This window comes from Brachypodium distachyon, chromosome 5 (assembly GCF_000005505.3).
Source record: "Brachypodium distachyon strain Bd21 chromosome 5, Brachypodium_distachyon_v3.0, whole genome shotgun sequence".
NCBI classification, from domain to species: domain Eukaryota; kingdom Viridiplantae; phylum Streptophyta; class Magnoliopsida; order Poales; family Poaceae; genus Brachypodium; species Brachypodium distachyon.
Window position 1 is genome coordinate 18844869 of NC_016135.3, and position 26902 is coordinate 18871770.

At 39.5% G+C, this 26902-nt stretch overlaps 2 protein-coding genes across 3 annotated transcripts; one reads left to right on the forward strand and one right to left on the reverse strand.

The window, feature by feature from the left end:
• Positions 1-518: 518 nt before the first annotated feature.
• On the reverse strand, positions 519-22413 carry LOC100839791 (endoribonuclease Dicer homolog 4). 2 transcript variants are annotated; one of them, XM_010241821.3, is made up of 25 exons: positions 22129-22408; positions 21264-21441; positions 20985-21095; positions 20531-20671; positions 19111-19183; positions 17763-17827; positions 17535-17669; positions 17299-17427; positions 16062-16197; positions 15290-15383; positions 14518-14710; positions 10743-10903; positions 10436-10642; positions 10077-10342; positions 9729-10003; positions 9216-9640; positions 7689-7789; positions 6552-6757; positions 6245-6454; positions 4779-5237; positions 4417-4689; positions 3877-4206; positions 2298-2652; positions 1625-1739; positions 519-959 (listed from the first exon to the last, which is right to left on the reverse strand). In XM_010241821.3, exons 1-25 carry the CDS (start codon positions 22194-22196, stop codon positions 788-790), a joined length of 4878 nt encoding a protein of 1625 aa, XP_010240123.1. In that variant the 5' UTR covers positions 22197-22408; the 3' UTR covers positions 519-787. The 2 variants fall into 2 exon arrangements, 1 of the variants encoding a protein (XP_010240123.1); XR_001404841.2 differs by having other exon boundaries at positions 949-959; positions 2298-2701; positions 22129-22413.
• Positions 22414-25029: 2616 nt separating this feature from the next.
• LOC100840091 lies at positions 25030-26185 on the forward strand. The gene is made up of 3 exons (XM_014895625.2): positions 25030-25175; positions 25257-25356; positions 25492-26185. The coding sequence occupies exons 2-3, from the start codon at positions 25265-25267 to the stop codon at positions 25703-25705; spliced, it is 306 nt and encodes a 101-aa protein (XP_014751111.1). The 5' UTR covers positions 25030-25175; positions 25257-25264; the 3' UTR covers positions 25706-26185.
• Positions 26186-26902: the final 717 nt, after the last annotated feature.

The window sequence follows — 26902 nt, forward strand, 5'->3', positions numbered from 1 at the left end:
TTAGTGTTGTTAATCTAGTTATTTAGTTGGAGTACTACTGTGCAATTTGCTTTTTTGTTTTTTAGTTGGAGTACTACTGTAGAATTAACTCTTTTAAGTTTTCTTGTTGTTGTGGTGTCGCTCGGCAGTCGGCATGCAGCGGCCTCGCACAGCCCCACCACAGCGGGCGCGGCTATGGCCAGAAACGTGCAGCTCACCACGCGCCCTATCGGCACGGTGAGCAGCGGCCCCCGGCGAAGCACAGGGCCACGCAGGGGCTGCAGTAGCACGTGAGGCGGCGAGGTGACACGCACAGTAGACAGGCAGGGCGCAGCTAAGTAGAGCTTCATCAAAACATTTATGAGCAATTTCAGGTCCAACAAACAATATACTCCCTCCGTCCAATAAAAGATGTCTCGTCCAACAAAAAATGTCTTAAGTTTGTTAATTCGGATGAATCTAGACATGATTTAGTGTATATATGCATTGAAATTTAGTCAAAGTTAAGACATCCTTTGTTGGACGGAGGGAGTACATAGTTTGTGTGCCAAAAAATTTATACCATTGAATTTGTATTCAAAATAGGTTTCTAATAGTATAACTTTTATGCCATAAGCCACTTATTATTGATGCAACTGATGGTCAAAGAAATGTCAAAAACCTAAAATGAAACGGACTTTATTGTTTGCTACAAGCCTAATCTTCAGCGTCGATGTCTTCTCGCTGCTGTTGCGGTTTGCTCTGTGGCTCCTTCCTCATATCTTGCTTTGTTCTTGCATCATTACCAGATATTGAATGAACAAAATATCTAACATTTTGAATGAACATCTTTTGGTAGGTATTCGAGTTGCTTGAGATACCACAGAGCACCCTGTGCGGCATGTTCTTGTGCCGCCTTCTTCTGTAATTTAGCATCGCTGTAGCACTCCAAAAGTGTCTCCGAGGGTCCCCTGATCTGAACAATAACCTTGTAAGTGAACCTGCGTCATTTCATACATGAAGTTAGCAGCATAAATAGACTTTTTTTTTGCGACGAATGAACAGATTTATTTTGATAGGACATAACTGGTGCTGGCAACATTATGTACAAACATATAGACAATGGGGAGATCTAGGTGACTCGCATAAAATTAACTGTGCTGCATTTATGTTCAGCACACTGGACTTGCCTGCAATGCACATCGCACAGAAGTAATAAACACAGTTTTTTTCCAGGCCATATTATTGAACAAACCTGCAGTGACATCTCTTAGAAATTTAAAGTTTATGTTCCCCGAAGTTTCTAACTTAATTTTTTTACATATGCAAACCCACAAAAAATCAAGTAATTTAACCAATGTTCCAAAAGGTGGTAAGCAGTACGAGAATGATGATATATTTCACACATATTCCTCTCTTTTAGAATACTATTTATAACCTAGAAACCCAGGTGCATAATCAGCATGCCCCTTACCATAAGAAATAATACAAAAAAGAGGAGAAAAAACTGAGATATGGACATCAAACATGATGGATAGGAAACATATATTTCACACATCGAGGAAGCCATTGGAGCTCTGTAACTAAAAACATACAAGCAGGATACAATTCATTGTAACACATGCAAGTTAACCTCTGTGCTCCTTCAGTAAGTAGATGTGCTCACCTTCGAAGGTGGCTTGGCCCTTCCTCTATGCATAACTGAAATTCAGGGGGTTTCCAGTAACTTGCAGCACATAATTCAAAAAGAAACGACTTCGCTGTTTTATGTACCATATCACCTACAAAGGTGATTAAAAGTGTTAAGACACTGCCTTTAAATTTAAAACAAAATTTTAAGTGTGAATGCCAGTACTTGATTAATGTAATATCTAACAATGTTTATGGAGTATAATACAATAGAATCATGTATCTTGCCAATTGGAGCAAACTAAGTTAAACAAAAACACCATACAATTTGGTCCATTTGTTATGTCCCACACAATACATCAAGTTGAATGCACAAAGTTGAATGAAACACACAATTGCTTCTTCATATATGGAGTAGGATATTTTTACACCAAATTTGCACCACAAATACTGTAAAAATGGTGCTTCATAAATACCACAGACATTTCCTATCTTCACAAGAATATAAGATTCAATCAAGGTTTAAAGACCAATGGTTCCTATTAATTTGGATATCAGGAATGTTTATACTAAATCTAGATTCCCTTCAGAATGTCACCACACAAGATTAATAAAATCGAATTTGACAGTTTACATGTTTTATACAAAATTTCAAAAGGGGGAGCATGTTTACAGTGAATAAAATACTGAAGCGTGATATTCCACATTACCTTTATACTCCTTTTTATTGTTTTTCTGAGTTGTTCCTCTCAGCAGACAACCATTCTGCATTGCAACCATGAGCTGATTATTCCTTTCATTATTGACATCATCCTTGAAAATCTTGGTATCTCCTGCTGTTCTTTGGTTGGAGGTTTTAGAACTCCCACCAATAGGAACTTCCATATTTTTAAAAGAGAAGTTTGCATCTCTCTCTTCACTTATCTGTAGACTCTTCATTTGTACAGATATGTCCGCCTCAACTTTGATTGGTTCTTCATTATAGCCTAATAGTTCTGGTTCTTTCTTCCTAGCATCATGCAAAATCTCTTCCAGTGACTTGTTTTTATGCTTGTATCCATAATTCTGCATGAATGCGTAATGATTCATAAGCAACAAGTATGCTCTGTAATGCCTTTTAAGAAACATGGAAATGACAAAATGAGTCCATTTTTTCAACAAAAGAGGAGGTACGATAAAAAGTGAATGTACATTGTCAAATTATATACAATACATGAGCAAATGTTTTCACAACACATAAAACACACAATGTCCAAATAAATGAAAGAAACACAAGATACTAAGTTTACATGTTTACATATCTGTTGGAGAATTAGTATCAGGATATGTGAAGAAAGGGATATAAGAGTCTGAGTCCATAGTCTATAAGAATCTCGTTGTATCCACATTAGTATGGGTACGGTAGTATCCATATTAGTCTGGGTCCGGCTGTAATCCACGTGATTTCCCCTAATTCCTACTCCCTCTGTTCTAATTAATTGGCGCCGGAAATTTCGCAAAAGAACCCTTGCTATTTCCCGAAATCGACCTGCAGTCCACGTTCTACCAGAACTTTTGCAAAAAAAAAACCCTGTAGTTTTTCAGAATCAACGCGCAGTCCACGTTCAATTGAGTACTCCCTCCGTTCTATATTAATTAGCGTGGAGTATAGAACATAATATCTACCTGAAGCCTAATTTCTACATGGATTTAATCGGCAGGCTTGCATATTTTTCTCAAAGAATCACATGGAAGGAATATGGGGATTGAAGTTGGATCTGTTGTGCTGCCATGAGAATAATGAAATCAAGACTTCTGGTAATGCTCTAGACCGGAGGGGGAGCGAAGGAATAAGGGTACTGCAGTGCTAGAAAACCAGAGAAGAAGAGAAAGGACAAATGGGTCGCTGTTTGCTGTAATGACGTCTTTACAGCACATGATTTGGGATGACGAAGGAAGATCTCAGTGTGGCAACAAACATTGTTGAATCACAGCGATGATGGAAGATACATGTGGCATAGTTTGCTTATCTGGTGTGCTAATGTTGCTTACGTAAGTGATCGTTCACATGTAAAGTGTTCTGTTCAAGGAACCCAGAATATCCTAACCGAACACCCTAATAGATGTTGACACTTCGTAAGAAAAATTAGAATGTCTCAGATTCTCATAATTGCATGGTAACAGTAAAACAAAGTCAAAGTCAACAAAAATAGACCTTGGTTTAGAAAATGCTTCTTGTGCACCCAAGGCTCACAACTTTCATAAGTGTGTAGCAAATGTAGAATAAAAGGCAAAGGGATCAAAATATACCTTCAGTTTAGAAAGTGTTTCTCGTGCGGCCAACTTTCTAGCGACTTTTGAATTCCGGTTTGCAGCGGTACAACTAATCATTGTGCTATTTATGTTAACTTCTACTTTGACATGGTACTCTCCATCAGCCTTCATAGGTTTGGGAAGGCCTAACTCAAGTTCATTACATTGGCAAAGTTCCCGAATTTCTCTCATAGGATTCATGTGCATGCCAGAGAAGCTCAACACTGGCTTTAGAAGCATAAGCACTAGCTTCCAAACGTAGTTCAGGTTGAACCCTGAATCCAAAAGAACCGCAGCAACACAAGATTCAACAATATCACCAAGAACCTGTATGATTACAGTAAAAGCATAAGCTTTTGACCAGAAACAAAAATATAATGGCATATAAAGTTTGCGATTGTTAAAGAAACACTAGAAGAAAAAACAAGGATTACATAATTTAAAATTAGTCACACAGAAATTAAACAAATCAAATATAATAACTCGATACCCAAGAAATCATAGCCATAGTACTTAAATGATACTTAACATCAATACCTTTGGACATGCTGGTTCTTCAACCAAGTCTTTCTCGGAATTAGGAAGTTTAATATAATTCTCAAATTTGCTCACTGCCTTTGTAAGATGATTTGAATCCTTTATAATATACTTATGGATACATTTCTGAATTGCTACATATGCAAACGAATCATTACAGACAGCTAATGATTTTAAATCTGTTATTTCACCAGGCTTAAGATCAGGATAAGCTGAGTAGAGGTACGAGGTCATCAAATATTCCAAAACAGCATCCCCAAGAAACTCCAATTTCTGATCAGAAATGAAAGAACATAGTCAGGCGAGGAAATTATTAATAATCACTGCAGTTGACTAATGACGAGACATAAAAAAAGTCTGACCTGGTAGCATCCTCCAGAATGTTTATTAAATGATGGGTGTACAAATGCTTCAATAATTAGACCCTTATGTTTGAACTTGTAACCAATTAATTCCTCAAGCTCAGCAACATTGATGAGGTTCATGAGAGATAGATTGATGGAGCTTGCATTCAATACTCTATAGAGAGCTGAATCTTCGAAATCTACATCTATTCCCACCCAGTGAAGGAACGCAAATGCAGCTTTGAATCCACCCTCAACAAGAAATGCTCCTAGAAGTGACTCAACAACATCAGCAATGGTCTTCTTATGCAGCCAATGATGTGACTTTGTACACCTCACGTTACAGTTTTCTGGTCTATCTGGGTCAATATTCTTCTGGTGTATGCTCACTTCCATGTCCGCATGGCAAACTACTTTACATGGTCTTCCCAGCGCAAAGAACTGTGTTGGTTCAAACTGTTGGTCCCGTATGTATACCTACGTTTAACATACACACACAAAAACAGTTCTGTTACACTGCAGGAATTCCTGGCAGATACTTGAAAGGGAGCATAGTAAATCATTATCTTCTGTAGTATTGTATATAGAAACAACTCACAAGAGTCGGGAAACTCTACTTAAATGTTGCAAAGCAGACAACCATATTGCAAAATAAGCAAATGTGCTTAAATAGATCACAAGCTACATGCCAACTGATTAGCAATGTTGTAGATAATCAAGAGAAAAGATAGCACGGAGCATTGTGGTTACTGGTTATAATGTTAGTGTGAGCAGCTATTGTCCTAGTAAGGAAGCTGAATATATGGTTATCATGGATGCTGCTGACATAAAAAAAATGCAGCTTTAAGTTCAGTTCCAATAGAGTATATTTAGAAAAGGCACTGTCTGGCAAATTGCGATTTGAGACTTTTTTGCATGTAGTAACGCTAGTTCCACCTCATCAGCTGTTATATGGGGCACACTGGGGAGTTACATCCCACTAGCAGAGCCGTCCCCAAGACTGGCACAAGGTGCAGAGTCACAATCCTGTATAACTCAGTATCAAGTTACATTGGATTCAGTTAGTCCAGCTGAGCCAATGTCCTAGGTCTCATTAGTCACTAAGCCAGTTGAGATTAACCCTTCTTTATTTAAATGAGCCTTACTCGGTCAGAAACCCTAGAGTTATGTGAATGAAATGAATCCAGTCAAGAGTCCTAGAGATGAGATTGGTTGTCTACGATATAAAACCACTGGGCATAATCAATTAATCAAGCAACTAAACAGAAGGATAGTTTCTTCTCTTTGCCCACAATCTCTGTCCACGACCCAGACCTAGTTCTTTCCTACATGTTCTAGTCAAGGTCATAGAAGTCAAGCCATATTATGAGCAGAACAAGGATGAGCATATGGATGTGGTCTATAACAAAGAAAAATGACGCACCGGGGTCGCACAAAACTTGGCAGGCAAACAGATATTGGGTTCACTAAAAAAGCTATCTGACCTGCAAATTTCTTTTCACTGATAACTCATGTAAATTTGAATTATTTACTATATCAGAACGCCTTCTGGTCAGTTGCCCTTCATCAAGTCCTTCGTATGACATAAAGTTGTGACGCCCAACTACATACTTTAAAAAAGCATCTCCTAGGACTTCAAATCGCTCCAAGGAAATCCTCTCCAAACACCTTTCAGTAGTAATTGCTTCAAGGATCTGAAATAGACCAAAATTATTTGCAGCATGGCAAAGCAAATTCAAATTCAAACTAAAAGTTCAGCATCAAGGCGCAAGAAGAGATAACATGACTTACAGCAGAAGCACTAATTTGAGAAGCCTCTGGGAAAGAAGACAACATGAGATCCTTCAACTCAATAGCAACCAGAAAATTCTCCAACCGACACATTAAAGATGGCAGCAAGGACAGAGAACTACTCATATCCTTTGAAAACCCAGTTATCTTCAAAGAGCATAGCTCTGGAGGCAACTCCACGAAGTGTTCCACCAACTCACTACCTCCTGTACTTAATAGAAATAACAAAACCAAAGAGTACATCAGAAGTAATATACCTGGATCAGGACCATTTAGGAAACATAGTAGAGCATATTCCAGGTAGGATTCAGAAGCTTAAACCAGAGAAGCATGAGTAAGGAAAACTACTGTCTAATGCATCCACAAATAGTTCCAGAATTTTCAAAGCAATTCACAAGCAGCTCACAAATTTTGACAGCAAAAATTAAAATAAAAGGACAATATAGGTCAGAACAATCACAAAGGGCAATATGGCTCGGTACCATCAGACATGTTCTTCGGGCATCACATATAATTGTCAACACCAATAAAGGTCCACTGCAAGTGGTAAGCAACTTCTCCCCAATATAATGTAACAAAATGATATTTACTGCGCTCTAAACTTCCTGAGTTGTCCACGGGATTCAATCTACCGAGATAACATGTGCTGGTACATGTCAATGGCAATACCAAATTTCAAATTTGGTTTTATGCAGGTACCAACAATCTGGGCATAAGATATTGTGCTAGTTTTCTACCAACAATGCTCAAACCACCAAAACGACAGTATAACAGCCAGCACCCGACTGCTATGTGACAATGTCATGTTCTAGTGTTTTTATCATGTGCCCTCAGCTATCAACAGCAGAGGACTCAACGTTGATGTGCTGACACAAGTGAGCAATGCATTTGAAAGTTCATATATCTTTGATAAATTTCAATTGTTCGGGAATTTATTGTTGCATATTACCAGAAGTGTATTCGTATAGCACAATTAAAATTGCAGACAGCCAACACAAATATTTCTTCACCTTAGGGAAGCCTAAATACTGGAGGTATTTTGATGCTTTGTAACAGTAATGATGTTTTTATAAACGAGTCAAAATAATTGGAAAATTATTCATAAGGTGACCAGCTCTAAGGATCAACAATTTTAACCTGTGGTCTCCCGTAAACGATCGTGAAGCAAATTATGCAGATTGAAGAGCTGTTTAGCCTTCAGAAGTGGCTGCTCGGGGTGGGATAGCTCAATACCAAACCTAGTTTTAACAATCCACGAATTCATCAGAACCTCTATAAAGCAGTTAAACAGAAGCATCACGATATCTTTTTAATTGGTCACTGAAGAAAGTTTGATTGGTTAACATAGAAAAGGCTTGCGAGCTTGAACAGAATCGCAGCTACGCAGTTTTATAACGAAACATATGTGTTTTTGAGGCTGCAACCCCAGATCGCAGCGACGCAGAAACATCATGAAAAAGGCAGACCTATGGATGTGGGCAGGAGCTAAGCAGCTCTGGAACCTACCTTATCACTAATATTATCCTAGAAGCATGCCGCCTTCACCTGCGCAAATTTGTGAGTGTTGTTTTTCCACTTCTTAGTTGCTCTTTCTTGACTCTTCTAATTTTTCCACTTCATATTTGTTCTTTCTTGTAGAAAGCAAAGATGCTAGGTATTACGCATATTCTAGTAGCAGAAAAAAGGCCAAAAGGCCACCTTAGAAGTCTCATTGTTTACAGACAACTTAAAGTTGGCATGTAATACAGTGGCGTGGAGTAAATAGGTAACATGGTACAGGGGTTAAATGCAGCATCACAAACTCAAGAAGTACTAATTGTTATGTTGGTTTCATTTCCTGGGGTAAGTCATGTAATACTGTTTGTTCCCAACAACCTTGCCACAGATTGTTTTAGTGCCATGTCATATGATTAGAACGAACGCTATATTCTAACCATTCCATCTTCCACAAGGACCATTTTAAAGTCGTAACATAAAGAGTAGATCAGGTGACTACTTAACCCCAAAAACATTCTTCACCAAAAGGGTAATTAGACCTTCTGCAAGGGACTTCTACTCAGATAATCTGGATATTATGTCTTGGCTAATACTCCCTCCTTTTCACAAAGGTTGGTGTATTTGGTTTCGTTAAGATAATGCTTTGACTAAGAATTACCTTACTCCCTCCGTCCAACAAAAGATGTCTCAAGTTTGTCAAAATTTGGATGTATCTAGACATGACTTAGTGTATAGATGCATTAAAATTTGGTCAAAGTTGAGACATCATTTGTTGTACGGAGGGAGTATTAATATGTGTTTTGTAAGACAAGAAATTTATATCAATAGATTCTTCTTCAAAAGTTAGTGCTGATAATTGCGGTTTCCTATCATATAAATTGCATATTAATAAAGTTATTATTAGCCAAAGTCTTGTCTTAAGAAAACCAAATACGCTAACCACTGAAACGGAGGGAGTATTATCTACTTATCAGATGAAATAGATACACGTTATCACATTACATAATGAAAATTTACATTCTTAAATGGCACAGCTAGCTTGTGATCTTAAGCTTGGTTGTGTTATTACATATGCCCTACTAAGTACTCAATCATGGTAGCAATGTAAAAAAGAACTGTAAGCAAGGAAGGGGTTGTAAAGAGTAGTACAGTACTCCAGCTTATTACCTTTCCCTGTAATGTTCTTCATAAGTTGCACCATTGAACTCACTTCTCCCATTTAGTTTGTCCAGAATGACATCAATGATGAAAAATGTGTTGTTATGGGGAACAAAGATTAAACTACCAACTACATCAGTTCTACTGTAGACCTCATCAAGAAGCCGTAAAGACTCGTTTGGTATATATGATCCATGTACAGACACATCAACTGGATCTCTAAAAACCGGTGATGATAAACAGCGCACAACTGTTGGCCAGTCAATCACAAATATATCACCACAGCATTTCTGCTTGATGGGAAGCAGCAGGTAAAATGTTGAACTAATCTCTAATGTGTCATCATTGCACAATATAACATCAGATGAAGTGAACTCGGATCTGTCCAGGAGAATCTTCAGAAACATTTCTTGGAAATTGCGTGCAAGAATCATCTGAAATTAGAAAAAAAACAATCATGCCCTAGATGATATACAATTCAAGATCACGTGTTAACATAAGAACAGATGAGGAAGATGATACCTGTTCTTTGTCAAATACCATCGTTCCTAAATGTTTGATTCCAGTTTTCACAATCCTGCCACGGGCCAGATGTAAATCGACCTCCAACTTTTCAGCCTCCTCAGGAAGGGGATTGATCACAAAAAGACCAAACATCTGATAGTGTCTGTCTGCTGGTATGGGAAAAAATTTGAAATAGTAGAAATGCAGGTCCAATAGACAGTCCTGTTTGCATCTCGAAGGTTTGAGAACTGAGGGAATTAACATCTCATGAAGTTCTTCCCTTAGACTGTCATCTGAAATATGGAAACAATAGTTGAACCAAAGCACCAGTGTTCTGACATTATGGGAACATGTGACTAACCATACCTTCCTCTTTGTTACTTGCTGAACCATTTGGTGATGATGCTTTGTTCTTTCTTGAACCTGGACCAGGCAAAAGAAAATCTGTCAAAGCACCCAGTTCGTGAAATTTCATGCATGCTTTTAAGCATGCATCCCTCTTAGCTTCATCTTTTGATTGACACGGTTGACCATCCATTTGACGAAAAGCAGCATTTGGTGGAAGAATTACTCTGCAGATTATTCCCTCAGTATCATCAATGTAAAAGAATGCTGGGGAAGGATTAAAGAACCTTCAAGAAGTTGGAATTATGTTAGTACAAGAACTAACCAATAAAGCATGGGCATCATAACGGGTGTTGACGAGCAAAACAGCCCTTACATACATATCACTCGGAAGGTTGTAGCAGTAGCGATGTAGTAGAGATACACTACAGGCAGTGCTAATGGAAGCACCAGTATGATTCACTCGATAAGTGTTCTCCTCGAGATAATCAAACATATCATTTGAAGTTCTTGAGTCTATCTCTTCATTCATAATGCTTTCACCAGCAATATAATTATTCAGCAACTTCTCTTGAGATTGATTTCCCCTGCCATTTATCAGAACAAGTAAGACCATGGATTGAAATCAAGTCTAAGATAGAATCGAATTTTGTAATGTTATACTGATTGTCCAATGAAAAAAATCACCTCTCCAAGAGAACAACATATTTAGATATTGTCATCCGGGCACGTCCCCTGGACTGAATAAAACTAGCAACAGTTTCAGGAAGATCAAACCGCACGACGAGGCAACAAGTCTGAATGTCAAGACCCTCTTCGCCTACACTAGTAGCAACCAAAAGATTTACCTGCAAGCAGCAATAGCAAAGGAATCATGACGCGATAAGCATAATATATACACGTATACATCAAAAATTGTATATGGGTAGTCCGTGGCAATTAGTTCACTACATACATTACTAGTTCGGTAAAAAATATAAACGCAGGCCTAAAGCCCTGAGCCCATAATTCGATCCAGGGTGCAACCCTGCTTGAAGTTAAAAATGACTTAAACCCTATGTCATTATCAGTGAGCTTGCAACTATACTCCCTCCGTTCCATAATACAACGCATATTAGGTTTTGTTAGGACAAGGCTTCAACCAAGAATTACTCCATAAATGTGTGGCTTATAAAATATGAAATCACAACTATTAAAAAGTATTCCCTCCTTTTCACAAAGGCTGGCGTATCTGGTTTCTTTAAAGAGAAGGCTTTGACCAAGAATTACTTTATTAATATGTGTTTTAAAGATATGAAATTTATATCAATAGATTCGTCTTAAAAAGTTCTTGCTGATAATTGTGGTTTCCTATCATATAAGTTACATATTAATAAATTTATTATTGGTCAAAGTCTTGTCTTAACGAAACCAAATATGCCAACCTTTGTGAAAAGGAGGGAGTATATTTTTTAAATAAATCTAGTGGACCAATTCCATGTCATATAAACCACATATTAACAAAGTAATTCTTGGTCAAAGCCATATCTTAACGAAACCTAGCATGACTTACCCTGCTCCCCAAAGGGGAGGGGGCTGATAAGATTCAGGTGTATAGACCCATTTGTTTATCTAACACTTTGCTTAAATTTTTTACCAAAGTCCTGAATAATAGAGCAATGCTAGTGGCTGATAAGGCTGTAGATTTGGTTCAGTCAGCTTTTATTAAGGGTAGATATATATTAGATGATGTGGTGCTTCTACATGAAACTTTGCATGAGATTAATAAGAAAAAGAGTAGTGCCGTTTTGTTCAAAGTAGATTTCGAAAAGGCTTATGACAAAGTTAATTGGTCATGCCTTATGCAAGTTTTAGATATGAAAGGCTTCCCTGCTCACTTTATCTCAATGGTTATGCAAATAGTCAAGGGGGGGAGTGTAGGGATTACTGTTAATGATCTGCTTGGAGCTTATTTTAAAACAAAAAAAGGTTTGCGCCAAGGGGATCCTTTATCTCCTATTCTTTTTAATCTGGTGGTTGATGTCTTGAATGTCCTTGTTAAAAGGGCTCAAAAACCAGGGGTTGATTAATGGTTTAGTTCCTGATTTAGTTAGTGGAGGTTTAAGTATGTTACGATATGCAGACGACACTATTTTTCTTTTTGATGGTGATTTACATGGTGCAAGGAACCTTAAATTTCTGTTATGTCTTTTTGAACATCTAACTGGACTTAAAATTAACTTTCACAAAAGTGAGATTTTCTGTTTTGGGGCTGCTGTAGAGAATAGCTTAAATCTAGCTCAGATCTTTACTTGTAAGGTGGGATCTATGCCTATGAAGTATCTAGGAGTACCTGTTCATGTTAGGAAATTGAGTAATGCTGATTGGAAGGCTACTGAAGATAAGGTAGAACATGAACTTAGTTGCTGGAAAGGGAAGCTTCTTTCTCTAGGTGGTAGACTGATGCTTTTAAATTCTAGTCTTAGTCATGTACCTTCTTATATGATGTCTCTATATTTGCTTCCTAAGGGGGTTAAGAAAAGAATAGACCATTTTAGAGCTAGACTTTTGTGGCAGGAGGATCAAGGTGTTAGAAAGTACCACCTCGTGAGTTGGCCAATAGTTTGCCAACCCAAAGATCAAGGGGGGCTGGGGGTTGTGGACTTGACCATTAAGAATATTTTGTTTTTTAGGAAAATGGTTGTGGAGACTGGAGAATGGAAATGGTTTATGGCAGCAGATGCTTAGAACTAAATATCTGAACAAAGAGACCTTAAGCCAATGTGAAAGTAAAGCTGGCCAGTCCCATTTCTGGCATGGGCTGATGCAGGTTAAAGATGTTTATAATCAGTTTAGTAGGAAGGTAGTGGGCAATGGCAGGAATGTACTTTTATGGGAAGATATTTGGTTAGGAAATGAACCCTTTAGTGTTAAATATTATAGGCTTTTCAACATCTCTCTGAATCATGGTATTACTGTGGCTGATACTCTCCAAGGAGGCTGTCAGCATATGACTTTTAGAAGAAAATTTTACACCAGAGACCTACCGGTTATGGGAGGATCTCAAAGCCCTTTGCTCTCAGATAGAACTGGGTACTCATGCTGATAGTAGTCGTTGGCTTTTGGAGAAAAATGGTCAATTCTCTGTTAAATCCTTCTATAATGTTTTAGCTGCTAAACAGGTGGATTTCCCTTTTAAATACTTCTGGAAAATTAAGCTACCTCTTAAGATTAAAGTTTTCATGTGGTTAATTGACAAAAACAGTATCTTAACTAGAGATAATCTTTTGCATAGAGGGTGGCAGGGGCTGAAGGAATGTGTTTTCTGTGGGAATGATGAGAGTATAGATCACTTGTTCTTACACTGCCCTGTTGCTAAGTTTATTTGGAGGGTGGTTGGTTGCACATTTGGCATACCCTCATTTCCTATATCCATGTCTGCTTTACATACTTGGTTTGACTCTTTCAATGGGAATTGTCGACAGATTTTAATTGTTGGGTCAGCTGCCTTGTGTTGGTCCTTATGGAAATCCCGAAATGCTATCTGTTTTCAGAATATTTTCCCTGGTGATCCCACTAATTTGGTGTTTTCACTATGTTATTGGTTGGATGCTTGGTCCATATTACAGAAACCTAACATGAAGATGCAGCTGTTGGAGGCGTGAGCTACATTGCGGCGGTTTGCGTCTGATGTGCTGAGCAAATCCCATGGCTGGCACTTATGCAAGAGGCTGGAGGCTGGTTGATGGCAGTGTTATATTCTGTTTGTTATTTTTTGGTCCTTTGCTGGAACTGTAATAGACTTCGGTAGGAGTTTAAAGTTTGGTTGTTCCAGGAGTCTCTGGCGACCCGTTTCTTTTTCTGCTGAACATCTTGAATGTGACCTGAACTGCTATGATTTCAATAAAATTGGGAGCTTGCTCCTTGTTCCAAAAAAAAAAAACCTAGCATGCCTTATATTATGGATCAGAGGGAGCCAAGAACCAAGTCTCTGTCTGTCCAGTGTCAGTAATTGTACGTGGCAAGTGTCTGCTCAGTGTTGCAACATTTCACCTCACGAACATAGTCCTCCAATATTTAGCTAAAATTACCGACATAACTGGTGGAACTCGGAGTCGAGTATGTTGTCCAGATTCTTAGTTATATGCATCAATTTGAAAAGGAAAAAGAACCACCTAACAGCAAATAAGACCAGTACGAACCACCTAGCTAAGATGAACCTCCAAGGTATGTTGAAGTATATATTTAGCACCCACCAAAAGAATGTTAAATTTAACTCGTAAAGAAAGAGCAGATCAAGAATAAATGGCTGTGACCAAACTATTCTGTAATTTAATAGAACGCCCTTTTTCCCCGCAAAAAAAAAGAATAAATGGATGTGACCTATTCAAAATACCTACCCAAAGAAGACCTTTTGGTGCCTTTGGATGAAATCATACAGATATCTAACAGAAAATATTAAGGTATGGATGTCTAATTATACCTCGCCAGAAGAGAATTTTTCAACAATATCATCCATCTTGTTCCTTGACATGTTTTTGAGTCCAGAGTGGCATCCCACAAGGAACTCACATTTCCAAAAATCAAGGCACTTCAAATTTCGGATGATATGCGATATTGCTCTGGCTACAGCTATTCTTTTCACAAAAATAATGCATTTCATGTTTTCCTCTAGCCTGCTTATTTGAAGAAATCAAAGCAAAATAATCAGTATGGTGAGAAGAGCCAAGCATTTAAATTATTCTAGAGTCGTAATAAATAAGACTTAAGATGCTAAATTGTGGTTTTCAGTCAGATTTATTTTTCCTTCTTTTTTACATTTTCATGTGGAAACAGCTAATCAATGGATAGTAATTTCTTCTACCAAATACTCCCTCCATTTCTTAATGTATATACATTTGGGGTTGACATAAGTCAAACTTTGTCCATTTTGACCGAGTTATAGAAACAAAACACAAACATATAACACCAGAAAATGCAATATGAAAATATATTTTATAATAGTCCTAACAATACTAGCTTGGTGCTCTATATATTGGTACTTTTTGTACAAACTTGGTCAAAGTTGACAATTTTTTACTTATGACAGTCCCAAATGTACAGACATTTCAAAACAGAGGGAGTAGGTAACAAGGATTTAGTTACATCTTAAATTATGTGCCGCTGCACGAGTACCGTAATGTGTCCAAACAATTCTTAAAGTATGGGAATGTATGTTATAAAAAAACTATCATAGCACTGATGACAAATCTTACCTGTATCTTGAGAGAACGTTAATAAGAACAGCAAATTTATTTGAGAATAAAGGTTCTTCCAGCATCTCTAGATCAAATGAATCATCATGGGTACCTAAAAAACATGTATTGTCAGATTCACACACTGCTAGTCAGAAAAATATATATAATTAAGCTGGCACTTATGCCCAGTCAAAACTCAATTGAAGCGGTACATGTTTGGTATTCAGGAAACTGAAAGCAGCCCTAGGTTGTGGATTTTGCCCACAAAATGTAGCCTGCTTTTACAACATTAAATTTGAAGTTTCTGAAATATTGATCTCTGGATCCTAAGTAACCACAGGTATAGGGTAAACACCTCTAAAAGCCCAAAGCTAAATCCACTAGCTCTAAACCTTAGAAACATCCAAGATCAAATGATGTGGGGCAGCAGGAAGTTGAACAAGTGAAGTCTTAGCATCGACTACACTCCTCCTGTATGTTCCCCAAAATTCATCGTGGATTTTTCGTGTTTTCAGATTTATTGGTTACTTTAGGATGAGTTCTTATTTCTCTATACGTCGAAATTTTCTTCTCATTCCGAAATACAAAACATGATTCAAATAAACCCGGATGGTTTTTCTTTTTGCCAGTCCATGTCAAGAACTAGGGATTTACATGAATGGCTTTACAGGCAGGATATCAAATCCAGAGTTTTTGTGGTCAAACAGAACTATCTTCAATGCCAGATCTTATAGGACCTAATCTAGGGGTAAAAACAAGCAGAACTAAATCAACTTGCAAATAGACTAACCATCTAATATGTTGCAACTCAGAACAGAAACTGCTTTGTTTAGGTAGTGATGCATAAATCGGGTAGAATTGCCATTAATGTCAACCTCCTTTTTGTCAAAAGCATCAACATCAAAAGATAGTAAATTCCTTGCTGCCTGCGCTAAGATCAAACAAAATAGAGAGTAACTGATGTGCCATGCTATCTTAAAAGGTTATAACCCAAAGCAAAAAAGAACATGCCACATCTCTACTTGTACAAAAAAGGAGAAAACATGCGGTGACACTAAAACTAAATATCCAATAAAATCGTGCACATGATTGAATGAAGAATCAGATGAACCATGGCAAACATTACCCACAGAGGAACCTCAGGAATGGGCCTTAACCATTGTATTTTCCTGCTTACACATTACGCTCAGCAGACTTAAAAAGCTTGGGCACTTAAACAGCGGCCAAGGAGCGGGAGGTATATCTTTGTCTCAACAGTTATCTTTCAAAATTCAAATTGGTTTGTTTGACATGAAAGAAAGTCACGTCCTCAACGGTGAATGCCATGATCTTACGACATTGGCAACATGTATCAAGACTTGGCATAGGGCTTACCATTAGAGGTAGCACCTACCGGCATGAGATCAGGCTAGATGAGTGTGTGCTGTGGGTCATTTGGTGGTTGTGGTTTCCCTGCTTTTTATTTAATTAGCCACCACTTTACTAATTTAAACCTTTGCTTTTCTGCTTAATGAAAAGATGTGGAAAGCTATTGTGTGTTCTCTAATAAAAGTTAAGGCAACTGAACATCACAAGGATGCTGAAAAGAAAAGAAAAGTAAGGAGCAATGCAAAAACATAATATACTTCAGTTTTTTAAGAGGAAAGAAAAGGAGATTTTCACAGCAGATCATCACTGGCCAACTTAACATATTTTACATTTTGCAATGGTCAGACAGTCACTTTTCATTGCCACATTCTAGAACATTATCTAGCAGCGGCAAGCTATAGCATTACATGTGACTCCACCAAGGTTGAAAAAAATGCAGTCCTGGGAAAATAAGTGGGCTTATCATCCACTCAACAGTATTTTCTTTTCCCACTCAGTAATGAATACTCCCTCCGATCCATATTAATTGTTGACATATTACATGTATCTAGACGCTTTTTAGGCATAGATACATCCATATTTGGGCAACTTTGTGACAATTAATATGGATCGGAGGGAGTTTTTATTAAAATTATATATAAGCAAATAGCCCAACTCACTTGCAGAGCTCCAAATGAACCAAGTTCTTGCAAACAGAAAATCAAATTTCCATGCAACCTCCATAGGGACTTTAATTTCTTCTGAGAATCCTTGAAATCGTATAGGCTCTCTCGAACTATGCATTCACTCTGTTTTAAGCTCGATACAAATATGAAAGGGAGAAAAAAAACAGAACACATGAGCTTGTGTCAGTTGGAACAGTAATAATACAGTATAATAGCGAAGGAAACTTTACCTGAAGCTTCAAGTCATCAAGTTCTTTGATGTAAGTTACAGTAAGGTTAGAGTGACTAACTGGGCCATACGGGTACACCTCCATATCAGGAAAAGCAATCACACTTTCCAGTTCTACATTATCAACCGAACAAACCTATCCAACAAGAGAGGTTTTAAGGAGCCAAATGTCAATAACTAATATCCTTGAGTCCCAGCTGATCTTGCAGGGAGCACTAGTAGTCTGTACCTTTGCATGCAGCAATTCCTCGAGACTGTTAATACATTTGGTGTAATTAAGCTTATTAGACCCACCTGTCATAGAAAACATAAGCGACAATTACCCGGTCATAAAATGATAAATAAATCATGCATTGAGGAAGGAAGAACTACAACAAAATGTGATACTACAACTACAGAGTAAAAATAACATAATCGTAAGCAACACTAGAGATCCACCTAAAATTTCAAGTTAGGCGCAGTGTTAGTCCAGCAATTATTTTCTGATACCCCTAGTAACAGTTGTAGCATTTTTTTCCCCTAAAAAAAACAGTTGTAGCATTTTAGTCCAAAAGAAATCTGTCCCAACAAACCAGCAATGTAATACATGTCCTATGGTTGTCCCGTTTTGGGCTTTTGGGCAATAGACATTGTTACAAGCAAGTTGAGGAAGATGAAGAGGATCGATTGCGCATACTTTGGAGCAGAAGGGAAATAGGCCTCATTTCCCCCTGCTCCAGTGAAGAGGGCATTAGGGATAGTAAAGGTGGTGACAGGGGCAAGAAGCAGCCAAAAATTGCACAAAGATGAGTTTAATACTATACTTAATATGTATGTAACTTAAATATATCATCAGGGAAAAGTTCACCAGGAATATTCTTCCATATGTTTCACTTCAATCTGGCACATTGTGTTGGTAACAAGATATGTTCTACAGATCCAATACATTTACATGTTGATGAAGACATAAAGTTAGCATCCAGTGCATCGCAGAAGGGAATAATGTGAAATAACAAACCATAATTGCACATTTCTTCTTTGTAAGAAATATATGTGATTTCATGTTTTGAATTTTAGTGCACATAATAAGATATTTATTTGGCATTTTTTCCATTGGATTACACCTCTTTGTCAATCACATGCCAACAACATTAAGGCCTTTTTTGGCACTAGTGTTTTTGTGGTGTTTTCTAGGGTATTATCCACTCCAAATTAGAAAACACTAGAAACCCCAAATGATTGTTTGGTAGGAAGGGATCAGAGGGGATTATCCCTAGTTTTACCCCCACAAAACACTGCAAAAGACACTAGTGTTTTGGGTTTTTCAGAGTTTTGGGTGAACACCCACAACCCTCAAATACCAAAACACTAGTGACTAAAAAATACACTAACACCAAACAAGGCCTGATAGGAGCAAGAAAACCTAGTGGATCCCTAAAACTATAAGCCATTAAACAGGTCAGAATTAGTAGCATTTAAACAGCAAAACAAAAGATGGGATATCAAGAGTTCAAGAGAACATGGTTGCCAAGGTAATTTAAGAGGCAAACCATAATTGTCGAATGCAATACTAATGACTGATATTAGATCATCATTACCTTTTCCCATGACTGGTGACGCTGTCATGCCAAAAACACGAGGGGGTTTCACGGCATTACTATCGTAGAATTCCTGAAAGATTGTTACAAATGCTTTTTAGACTGAAAATTCTGCAAGTGCCCTAAAATTTTAAAATGGTACTCCCGCCATGTCTTTAAAGGTAACGCTTTAGACATAGGTAGGGTCTAACTTTTCGAACTTCGACCACCGGTATCCTTAAAGATATTTAGATTAGATAACTAAAAATCATATACGACAAATTGTATAGGAAGTACCTTCAGAAAATACATAAGTTTGTGGGGGTTTGTAGAAATATTGGAATATAAATTAGTGGTACACATTGTGTTTCTGACCATGCCAATGTCCAAATGACACCTTTTAGCAAACTGGAAGAAGTATTATTTTATAGAATATTAGCAGTCATCCAATTTCTGCATAAGGTGTTGTCTTTAGCAATTGAACTTTATTAATCGGCTGTTCCAAATTCCAATTAGCAATGTGGTTAAGGCTGAGCAACTTCATGAGATTTTCAGACACCATTCGATGATGTGATGGCCAGATATTGACACAGAGAAGCAGGAACCGAGCCATCGTTTATTGGCTCAAAGTAACAATACCATGCAATAAGGAGAATACAGGAGGATCTTTTAAGTGAACAGAAAAGGCCCATAAAATGGGTAAGCAGGTGTGAAGTGGATACAAACTATATGTCGAGCTCCTAGCATTTCATATCCATTAGATATGAATACATGCTTAGGAAGATTTAGCATCTTATACCATTACCATTTAAGATACAAATTCGAATGAACACATTATACATAGTCGCATGCATGTGCATTCGAATGTCAGATGTGACCAGAACCAGTGTAGGAATAAGAGAACATTTTAAACATATTTTATCAGTGCATCACAAACAGTTGTCCCTATAGTTTTATGAATAAATGTTTTTCCCTTTCTATGTACAATCTGTTAAATATAATGAACAAACTTTCCCCATATTGCGTACATAATCATAAGTTGTATACTCGTACTCACATTTGAAGAAACACGTATTTGTAATTGCCACTAAAATGCACTCATCTGTTCTCTTATCTATATGTGCCCTGTTGGTTTATTTCAGTTTAATTCTACATTTCTTATTAATAGGGATAAGGATATCACTGACAAACCAAGAAATGCTGGGTATCCAGACTGTTTACTAAACCTTCAGGCATGAATTTTCCCACCAGCACGCAACAAGCAATTTACACTCCAACAAAATTCTGGTACTACCGGCAACGTAACTCTTGGCATGTGGATGTAATGCACGGCTACCATTGGAAGTTCAAAGGATGAAAAATGGCAAAGCTAGGTATTACAACAGATATAGATAGTTTGGGCATTGCAAATAGTACTGCAGAAAGAAGATCTTGACACTACCTTCATAATCTGTGCATATGGATGCCGCTTATGTGCTTGTGCATGATGACACTCATCGAATATCAAAAGCGCAATGGAGCTCATTCTGATGAAACAGTGCCGCAAATTATACAGCAAAATTTGGGGAGTCATAACGAGAACCTGCAGTGGCAGAGGAAGTAGTAAGTATGCAGGAGAGAACAAAACTCAACTGGGTTACATTTAACGAAAACGGATGTGGATATCATTGTATTAATGTGTCAGTTGTTTACATGTACGCAGAGTCAGACCTCCAATCCAAACGAAAGTTCATAGGTTTACACACGAATCTTTGGATGGAAATTCTTCTAATTTTTCCTTTTCTTTGGGAATTTATGATAACGCAACTAGATCTCTACAAACATCTACTACTTTCCTACATAACAAAGAACAGTTTTCAACCTGGTTGGCGAGGAGAATGTAAAGCAAAGCATACCTCAGACTCCCTCATCTCTTTCTCCCAGTCCTGGTGATCTCTTGAGCTTTTACCATTCCCATAGTAACTTTGAACTTTGAAATTGGTGGAATTTGAAATTACCGCTGCTTGCTGTAATATTTGAAAAGAAGGAGAAGAAGAAGAAAAACACTGATTAAGCATGTACAGTGGTGCTTTGTCTGGGAAATGCAGTTATAAGCATTCATTGACAACTGAAGGTGTACAATTAACCCAGTGAGGAATTAGGACGCATATAGGAAGGGCCAGAAGATTATCGACCTGGCGGACAAGGGGGATGGTTGGGGCTAGGAAGATGCAGACGTCACTACTGGGCTTGCGGATCAGGTGGCCAAGTTCGTAAATGAGCAGCACGGCAATATGAGTCTTCCCGCACCCTGTGCCGAGGTACACTACGATGTTCTCCTCGACAGCCCTCTTGCAGAGATCCAACTGATACCTAAAAGCACAAAATATAATGCTGTTCTCAGAAATTTCAGCATAGTTTAACGAAACAGGGTAATCCTGGATTAACAAAAGCAAGGCAATGGAACACAAAACCAGTAGCAGAAACTAGAACCGTTGTGAATTCAATAATAGAAAATAGGATGTCCTCTCTTGCCGCAAAGTCGGATTCGAGGTAGGCAGGGTCACGAAATCTCGGGTAGTTATTATTGCTCATGTTCTTTTATAAGAGATCAGGCTCCCTGCATTTCCACGGAGTAATTGCGTATAGCACAAACTAACACATGCTTTCAATGCCTCATCTACCGCGAAACCTGAAGAGCCACCGATGGGAAGAAACGCAGCGCTTTCCACGAGCAAGTCGCACGAAAAGGAATACTGGAGATTAAAAATGGGGATCGACAAAACATAGCCCTCCAAAATTAATCATGAAATATCCTTGAACTGCTAAATCTAAATAACAAAATAAAAAAAGCGTACCGTAAACCAATATAAAAAAACTCCAGAGACTCCCAAATCAGCAAAAGAAGAATGAATCTGTCAGCAGAAGCGGAAATCCCCATTTCTACCCATTTCTATCAAGCACATACGAGCGATTCCGCATAGAGCTCCCGTTGCTTCACCCTAAAGACACACGATACACCGTGGGAAAAAAATTTGGGACGGGTAATAGGGCGCTTACTTGCGCGCGATCGTCCTCGGATCCTTGGGCTCCTCCGTGCTAGCCGCCGCGGCCGAGGTCTCGCCCATGGCGGAAGGAAGCTCCGGCCCGAAGCAAAGCGATGCGCAACTGGTCGAGACCGCGGAGGAGGCTGCGAAGTGTGGGGAGTAAAGAAGGACTGCTCGGAGAAGACGGGCTGCCGTAAATGAAGTAAGCAGAGACGGAGAAGGTCGGCGAGCAAGTCCTGGTGGGGTTCTCGCGGAGCACGAGAGGGGCAGCAGCGGAAGGGCACGGGTTTTGCCTATCCCCTCTGACGTGTGGGATGAGTGACGAACGGTCGGTGGGCTGCTCTTCGTCGTCACAGGCCCGCGTGCGTGCAATAGATGCGGGGGTACGAGGACGGACGGGTGGGTGGTGACGCGGTCGAGATCTAGCCCATGGGCCGGGGTACCGGCTGGAGGAGGAGACGAGTCGTCTGGGCCCAGGTTATCAGTGCCTTGTGTGCTGCACGGTGGAACCGAGGAGAGGCAGTCGATCGGCTCCATGTTGCTGGCTGAAATGCCTACTGGCGGTCTGTCAGTGATAAATAAAAACATCTCCTGCTGAACAACCGCTCTGCCTATTTGATCTGCTATTTACGACGGAAAAATACTGGTGTACAATTTTTTTTGGGATACCAAGTTTTCACGAACAATATGTGTTACTTCCTCCGTCCAAAAAAAAATGTCTTAATTTTGACCAAATTTGAATCAATCTATACACTAAGTCATGTGTAGATATATTCAAATTTTAACAAACTTGAGACATCTTTTGTTGGACGGAGGGAGTACTATTCCTTCCAACCCATATTATTTGTCGCAGATTTAGTACTCCCTCCGATCGGTATTACTTGTCTCAAATTCCTCCAAATACGGATGTATCTATGTGTAAAAAACGTCTAGATACATGTAATATTTCGACAAATAATTTTGGTCGGAGGGAGTACGTTTTTTCTCATCAAAACGGGACGATGTGATGAAGAGGGCACATGCATAGTGTACATACACAGTGTACCCTCTCGAATAGAAAAATTCCAGTGTTTTTCACTTGCATCCTTTTTCTATTCTTATGTTGTAGAATCACTTCAGCCAAACGGGTTGCTCCCGTTGTCAGGAGTAAAAAAGTTCCGGCCCTCTCCTTCCGTCCCATCTTGCCGTTGTCCCAGTCAGTCCAACCAGCTCTTGTTGGTGCTTGACAAAGGCCTGTTTCAGCAAAGGTAGTAGCTCACGATGCAGACATACAATTCAAGTTAAACTTCTCCAAATACTCCCTCGATGATACTCGAACTTGATTTCCTTTCTTCCCTAGCTCGATCCCTTGCTCAGTTGTTTCCTCTTTATGTTTAGAACCCAAACACCACGGTTACATGGGATTTTTTTTACAATGTTGCTATACATACGACATCTTCTCGTACAACTTGCGTACAATGCACGTCCAAACTAACAATACCACCGTAGTAGAGTTTTTTACTGTACCCCAGAATTAATATAGACCGTTTATTTTTCTTGATCTTGTGGCTGATATTGTTTGGTACTCCATCGCTAACTCCATGGAGTACCGAGTCTGAAATCAACATCGTACCTCGATTTGGAGGGCAAAAGTGTAATTGCGTGCGGATAAATTGGTCTTTCCCGAGCTAGCTTTTAGTCCTCAGCATGAAGCTGCCGTGTGGCAGGTGGACGACGTTGCCCGTTGCCGACGTAGCCGCCGTCGAGGATGGGCCAGACATGTTCTCCAAGCCATCCAGCACGGTCGCAGCCGGGCACTGGAACGAGTTCCTGGCGGGAGACGGACGGATTGAATTCTTCTAACTCTGAAGCGTTTGCGGTTTTTGCCTGCACCACTGAGCCACGGCCTGACCTTGGCCGCCGGGGGCTTGGCGACGGAGCCGCTGGGAGCTGCCGTGGGGAGGAGCAGAGAAAGATGCACTTTGATTAAGGAAACTGTTGATCAATTTGGAAACATGCCTCCGATAATTGGAAAGGATTGCCGCAACTGCCGGCCTAAATTGATGGTGTTTTTCCTTTTTTTTTCCCAGCTGTAACTAACGACCATTAACATAGCCCTTGAGGATTGTCTAAATTGGCCTTTAATCTAGATGGTCAGATCTGATCGGCACTTAGGTATTTGATTTTGGATTACTAGGGTACCGTAAAAATCCTCCCGTAATATGGACTTGGGACTTGAATCCGATGGGAAATCCAGTAGAAAAAATGTTTCATAATTTTATTGTAACCAAAAGGTCATACGCACAGTGGTGTTGATAAATTGAAGGTGATTCTTTGGTACCTAAGAATTTACGCATGCAAGCATTTATGGGTGTAAGAATTTGCAAAGCTCACGGCATAATTGACTACTTCCTCCGATACATATTAACTATCTCAAATTTGCTCAAATATGAATGTATCTATGTTTAAAAGGCGTCTAGATACATGTAATATTTCGACAATTAATATGGATCGGAGGAAGTAGTTTTATTATCTATACTTCATGATTGTGAATGCAGTAAAGGGCAAGAAATGCACAGATTCCCTATCCACTTATCCACTTACAGCATGTTTGGCAACGTTTAGGGAAGGGGAATGTGAGTTTAGTCTCAATTTCCCTTCCCTCCACAATTACAGGTTCCCCTCACTGAATAAAAATTGAGAAGTTTCATAGTCTAATTGTCCTTTCTTTTTCCTTCTAAACTTCCAATACCCCTAGTCAAACAATAGATTTAAAGTACTCTCTCCGTTCCATTATTCTTGTCTCAAATTTGCTCAAAAATTGATGTATCTATTCTTAAAAGTGTCTAGATACATGTAATATTTTGACCAGAATTATGGAACGGAGAAAGTACTCCATATTATATATCTTCTTTCGTTCCCATTCCTATCTTTAATCACTCCCAACCAAACGAGCTGTTAAAATAAGCATCCTTCCACTCCACTCCGGGTGTGCTTGGAGCTCCTGCAACTTCGAGCGACGCGACTGGGGCTGCGTCTCCCTTTAATCCCTTCCTACCAGGCTACCACTCCTTTTAATTGGCGAGCACTAAGCAGTGCACCTCTCTCATCTCACTGGATCTCTTCCGGGTGTGGCTCTCATGTGAACCACTCCAAATACAGGTACTGCCATGGAGGCAAACACGGCCAGCCTCTCCATCACCGTCGAGAAGAACCTGCCGGAGGCGCGCTTGCTTCAGCTCGGCATCAAATCCTGGCCCAAGTAATTAAGCTTCACATATACTCGATCCCGCCTTTAACTAGTCTTTTAGTCCTCTGCTACTCTCCGTACGTTCCATCCATACCATCAGATCACAAGTTATAAAATTGATGTTGTGTTTACATGCATGGACGTAAGATGGGGCTGCCCGCCGGGGAGGTTTCCTCTCAAGTTCGACGCTAGGCTGACGTGCTACCTCCTCAAGGGCAAGGTGAAGGCCTCCGTCAAGGGCTCCGAATGCGTCGAGTTCGGCGCCGGCGACCTCGTCGTCTTCCCCAAGGGCCTCAGCTGTACCTGGGACGTCATCATCGCCGTCGACAAGCACTACAACTTCGAGGCCTCCCCAAATTAACAACACGCCGCGCTTTCTCTTGAGCTTGTCACAGGCTCACAGCTTAAATTTCCTCTCTCTCTTGGTTAATTTATCAACGCCTTAAGTTCTTCTCGACGTTATCGATATGGCGTCGGTGACTAGTGAGTAGTGACTACGATCTCCTGTAAAAACGCCTTAAGGCTGATTTAGCTAGCCGGTTTTCAGAAGTTGCGACTCAAAAGAGGTCTCACAGGCTTCCTAGCTACCGGGGCAATTCACACTCCAGGCGTGTAGTAAACCAGTACTGGAGTACATTTCCAAGTGCAGTTGTGCAAAGATGTCAATTCTTTCTCCGACGGCCAGAACAGAACAGGAATGCCGTTGCAGCAAAATCAATGGGAGATGGACCAAAAGCTTGTCCTCGCTATCTCGAGTCGTGACACCTGTGTGTAGTGCCTTTGAGCCTAATTGTAGTGACTGTCTTTTTCACTCACTGATGGCTTTTAGTATTGCGCTTCTCTTTCGATTTCTCTCTACACCTTTTAAGTGCAGAGTTTCAGTAGTGGTTTTGGTCTCCGATTTTGTGGTGTCCGCACAGAGTGAAACTAGTGATGAGTACACGAAGATTCGTAGTTGCTGATCAAACATATCGCGTATGTCCAGCTGACAAATGGGTCAGTGCATGGTCGGCGACTTGGCGGTCCTCCCATCGGTCGCTTGGCTATGTCGTATGCCTTCTGTGTGACTGTGTAGGATAGGATGGTGAGAACTACTAGTATATATCAGCGACTAAAGAATACTCGTACTTAGATGGCATCCGACCAGCATATTAGCTGGCTACCAAAAGCAATTCTTGTCTTTTGAATATGGGTGAGAAGGCCGTTTGAGATGCATAATTTTGCATCTGAAGTTCCGAGCTCCAAACTGGACATAAGTTGTTGTTTTTTACGGGACGGACAGTTATTTTATTTTTTTGAGAGGATACGGGACGGACTGAAGAAAGTTTGTTGCCGCCTTGCCGGCCTCTTGCAAATTCAGAAACGAAAGCCCAGAACATGCTGAAAAAATGAGGTGCGTTCGCCGCGGCTCGCGTGGGCCGGATGAGAACAGCTTCGCGGAGGCCTTTTGCGTTTACGGCCCCTGCTATCAATTCTAGTCTCGTCAAGAAATCGACGTTCGTCCGCGATAGCGACATAACATCTCTGAAGTCTGAACATCAGCCTTCGGTGATTGGGA

Bases quoted from the DNA above. Each gene is read 5' to 3' on its own strand.
- LOC100840091 (XM_014895625.2), top strand. From the start codon at position 25,265: ATGGAGGCAAACACGGCCAGCCTCTCCATCACCGTCGAGAAGAACCTG. The intron at 25,357-25,491 runs GTAATTAAGCTT...CATGGACGTAAG, and splicing joins GGCATCAAATCCTGGCCCAA to ATGGGGCTGCCCGCCGGGGA.
- LOC100839791 (XM_010241821.3), bottom strand. From the start codon at position 22,196: ATGGGCGAGACCTCGGCCGCGGCGGCTAGCACGGAGGAGCCCAAGGAT. The intron at 20,672-20,984 runs GTATGCTTTGCT...CTGCCACTGCAG, and splicing joins AAGAGATGAGGGAGTCTGAG to GTTCTCGTTATGACTCCCCA. The intron at 9,641-9,728 runs GTATCATCTTCC...TTCTAATTTCAG, and splicing joins TGGTATTTGACAAAGAACAG to ATGATTCTTGCACGCAATTT.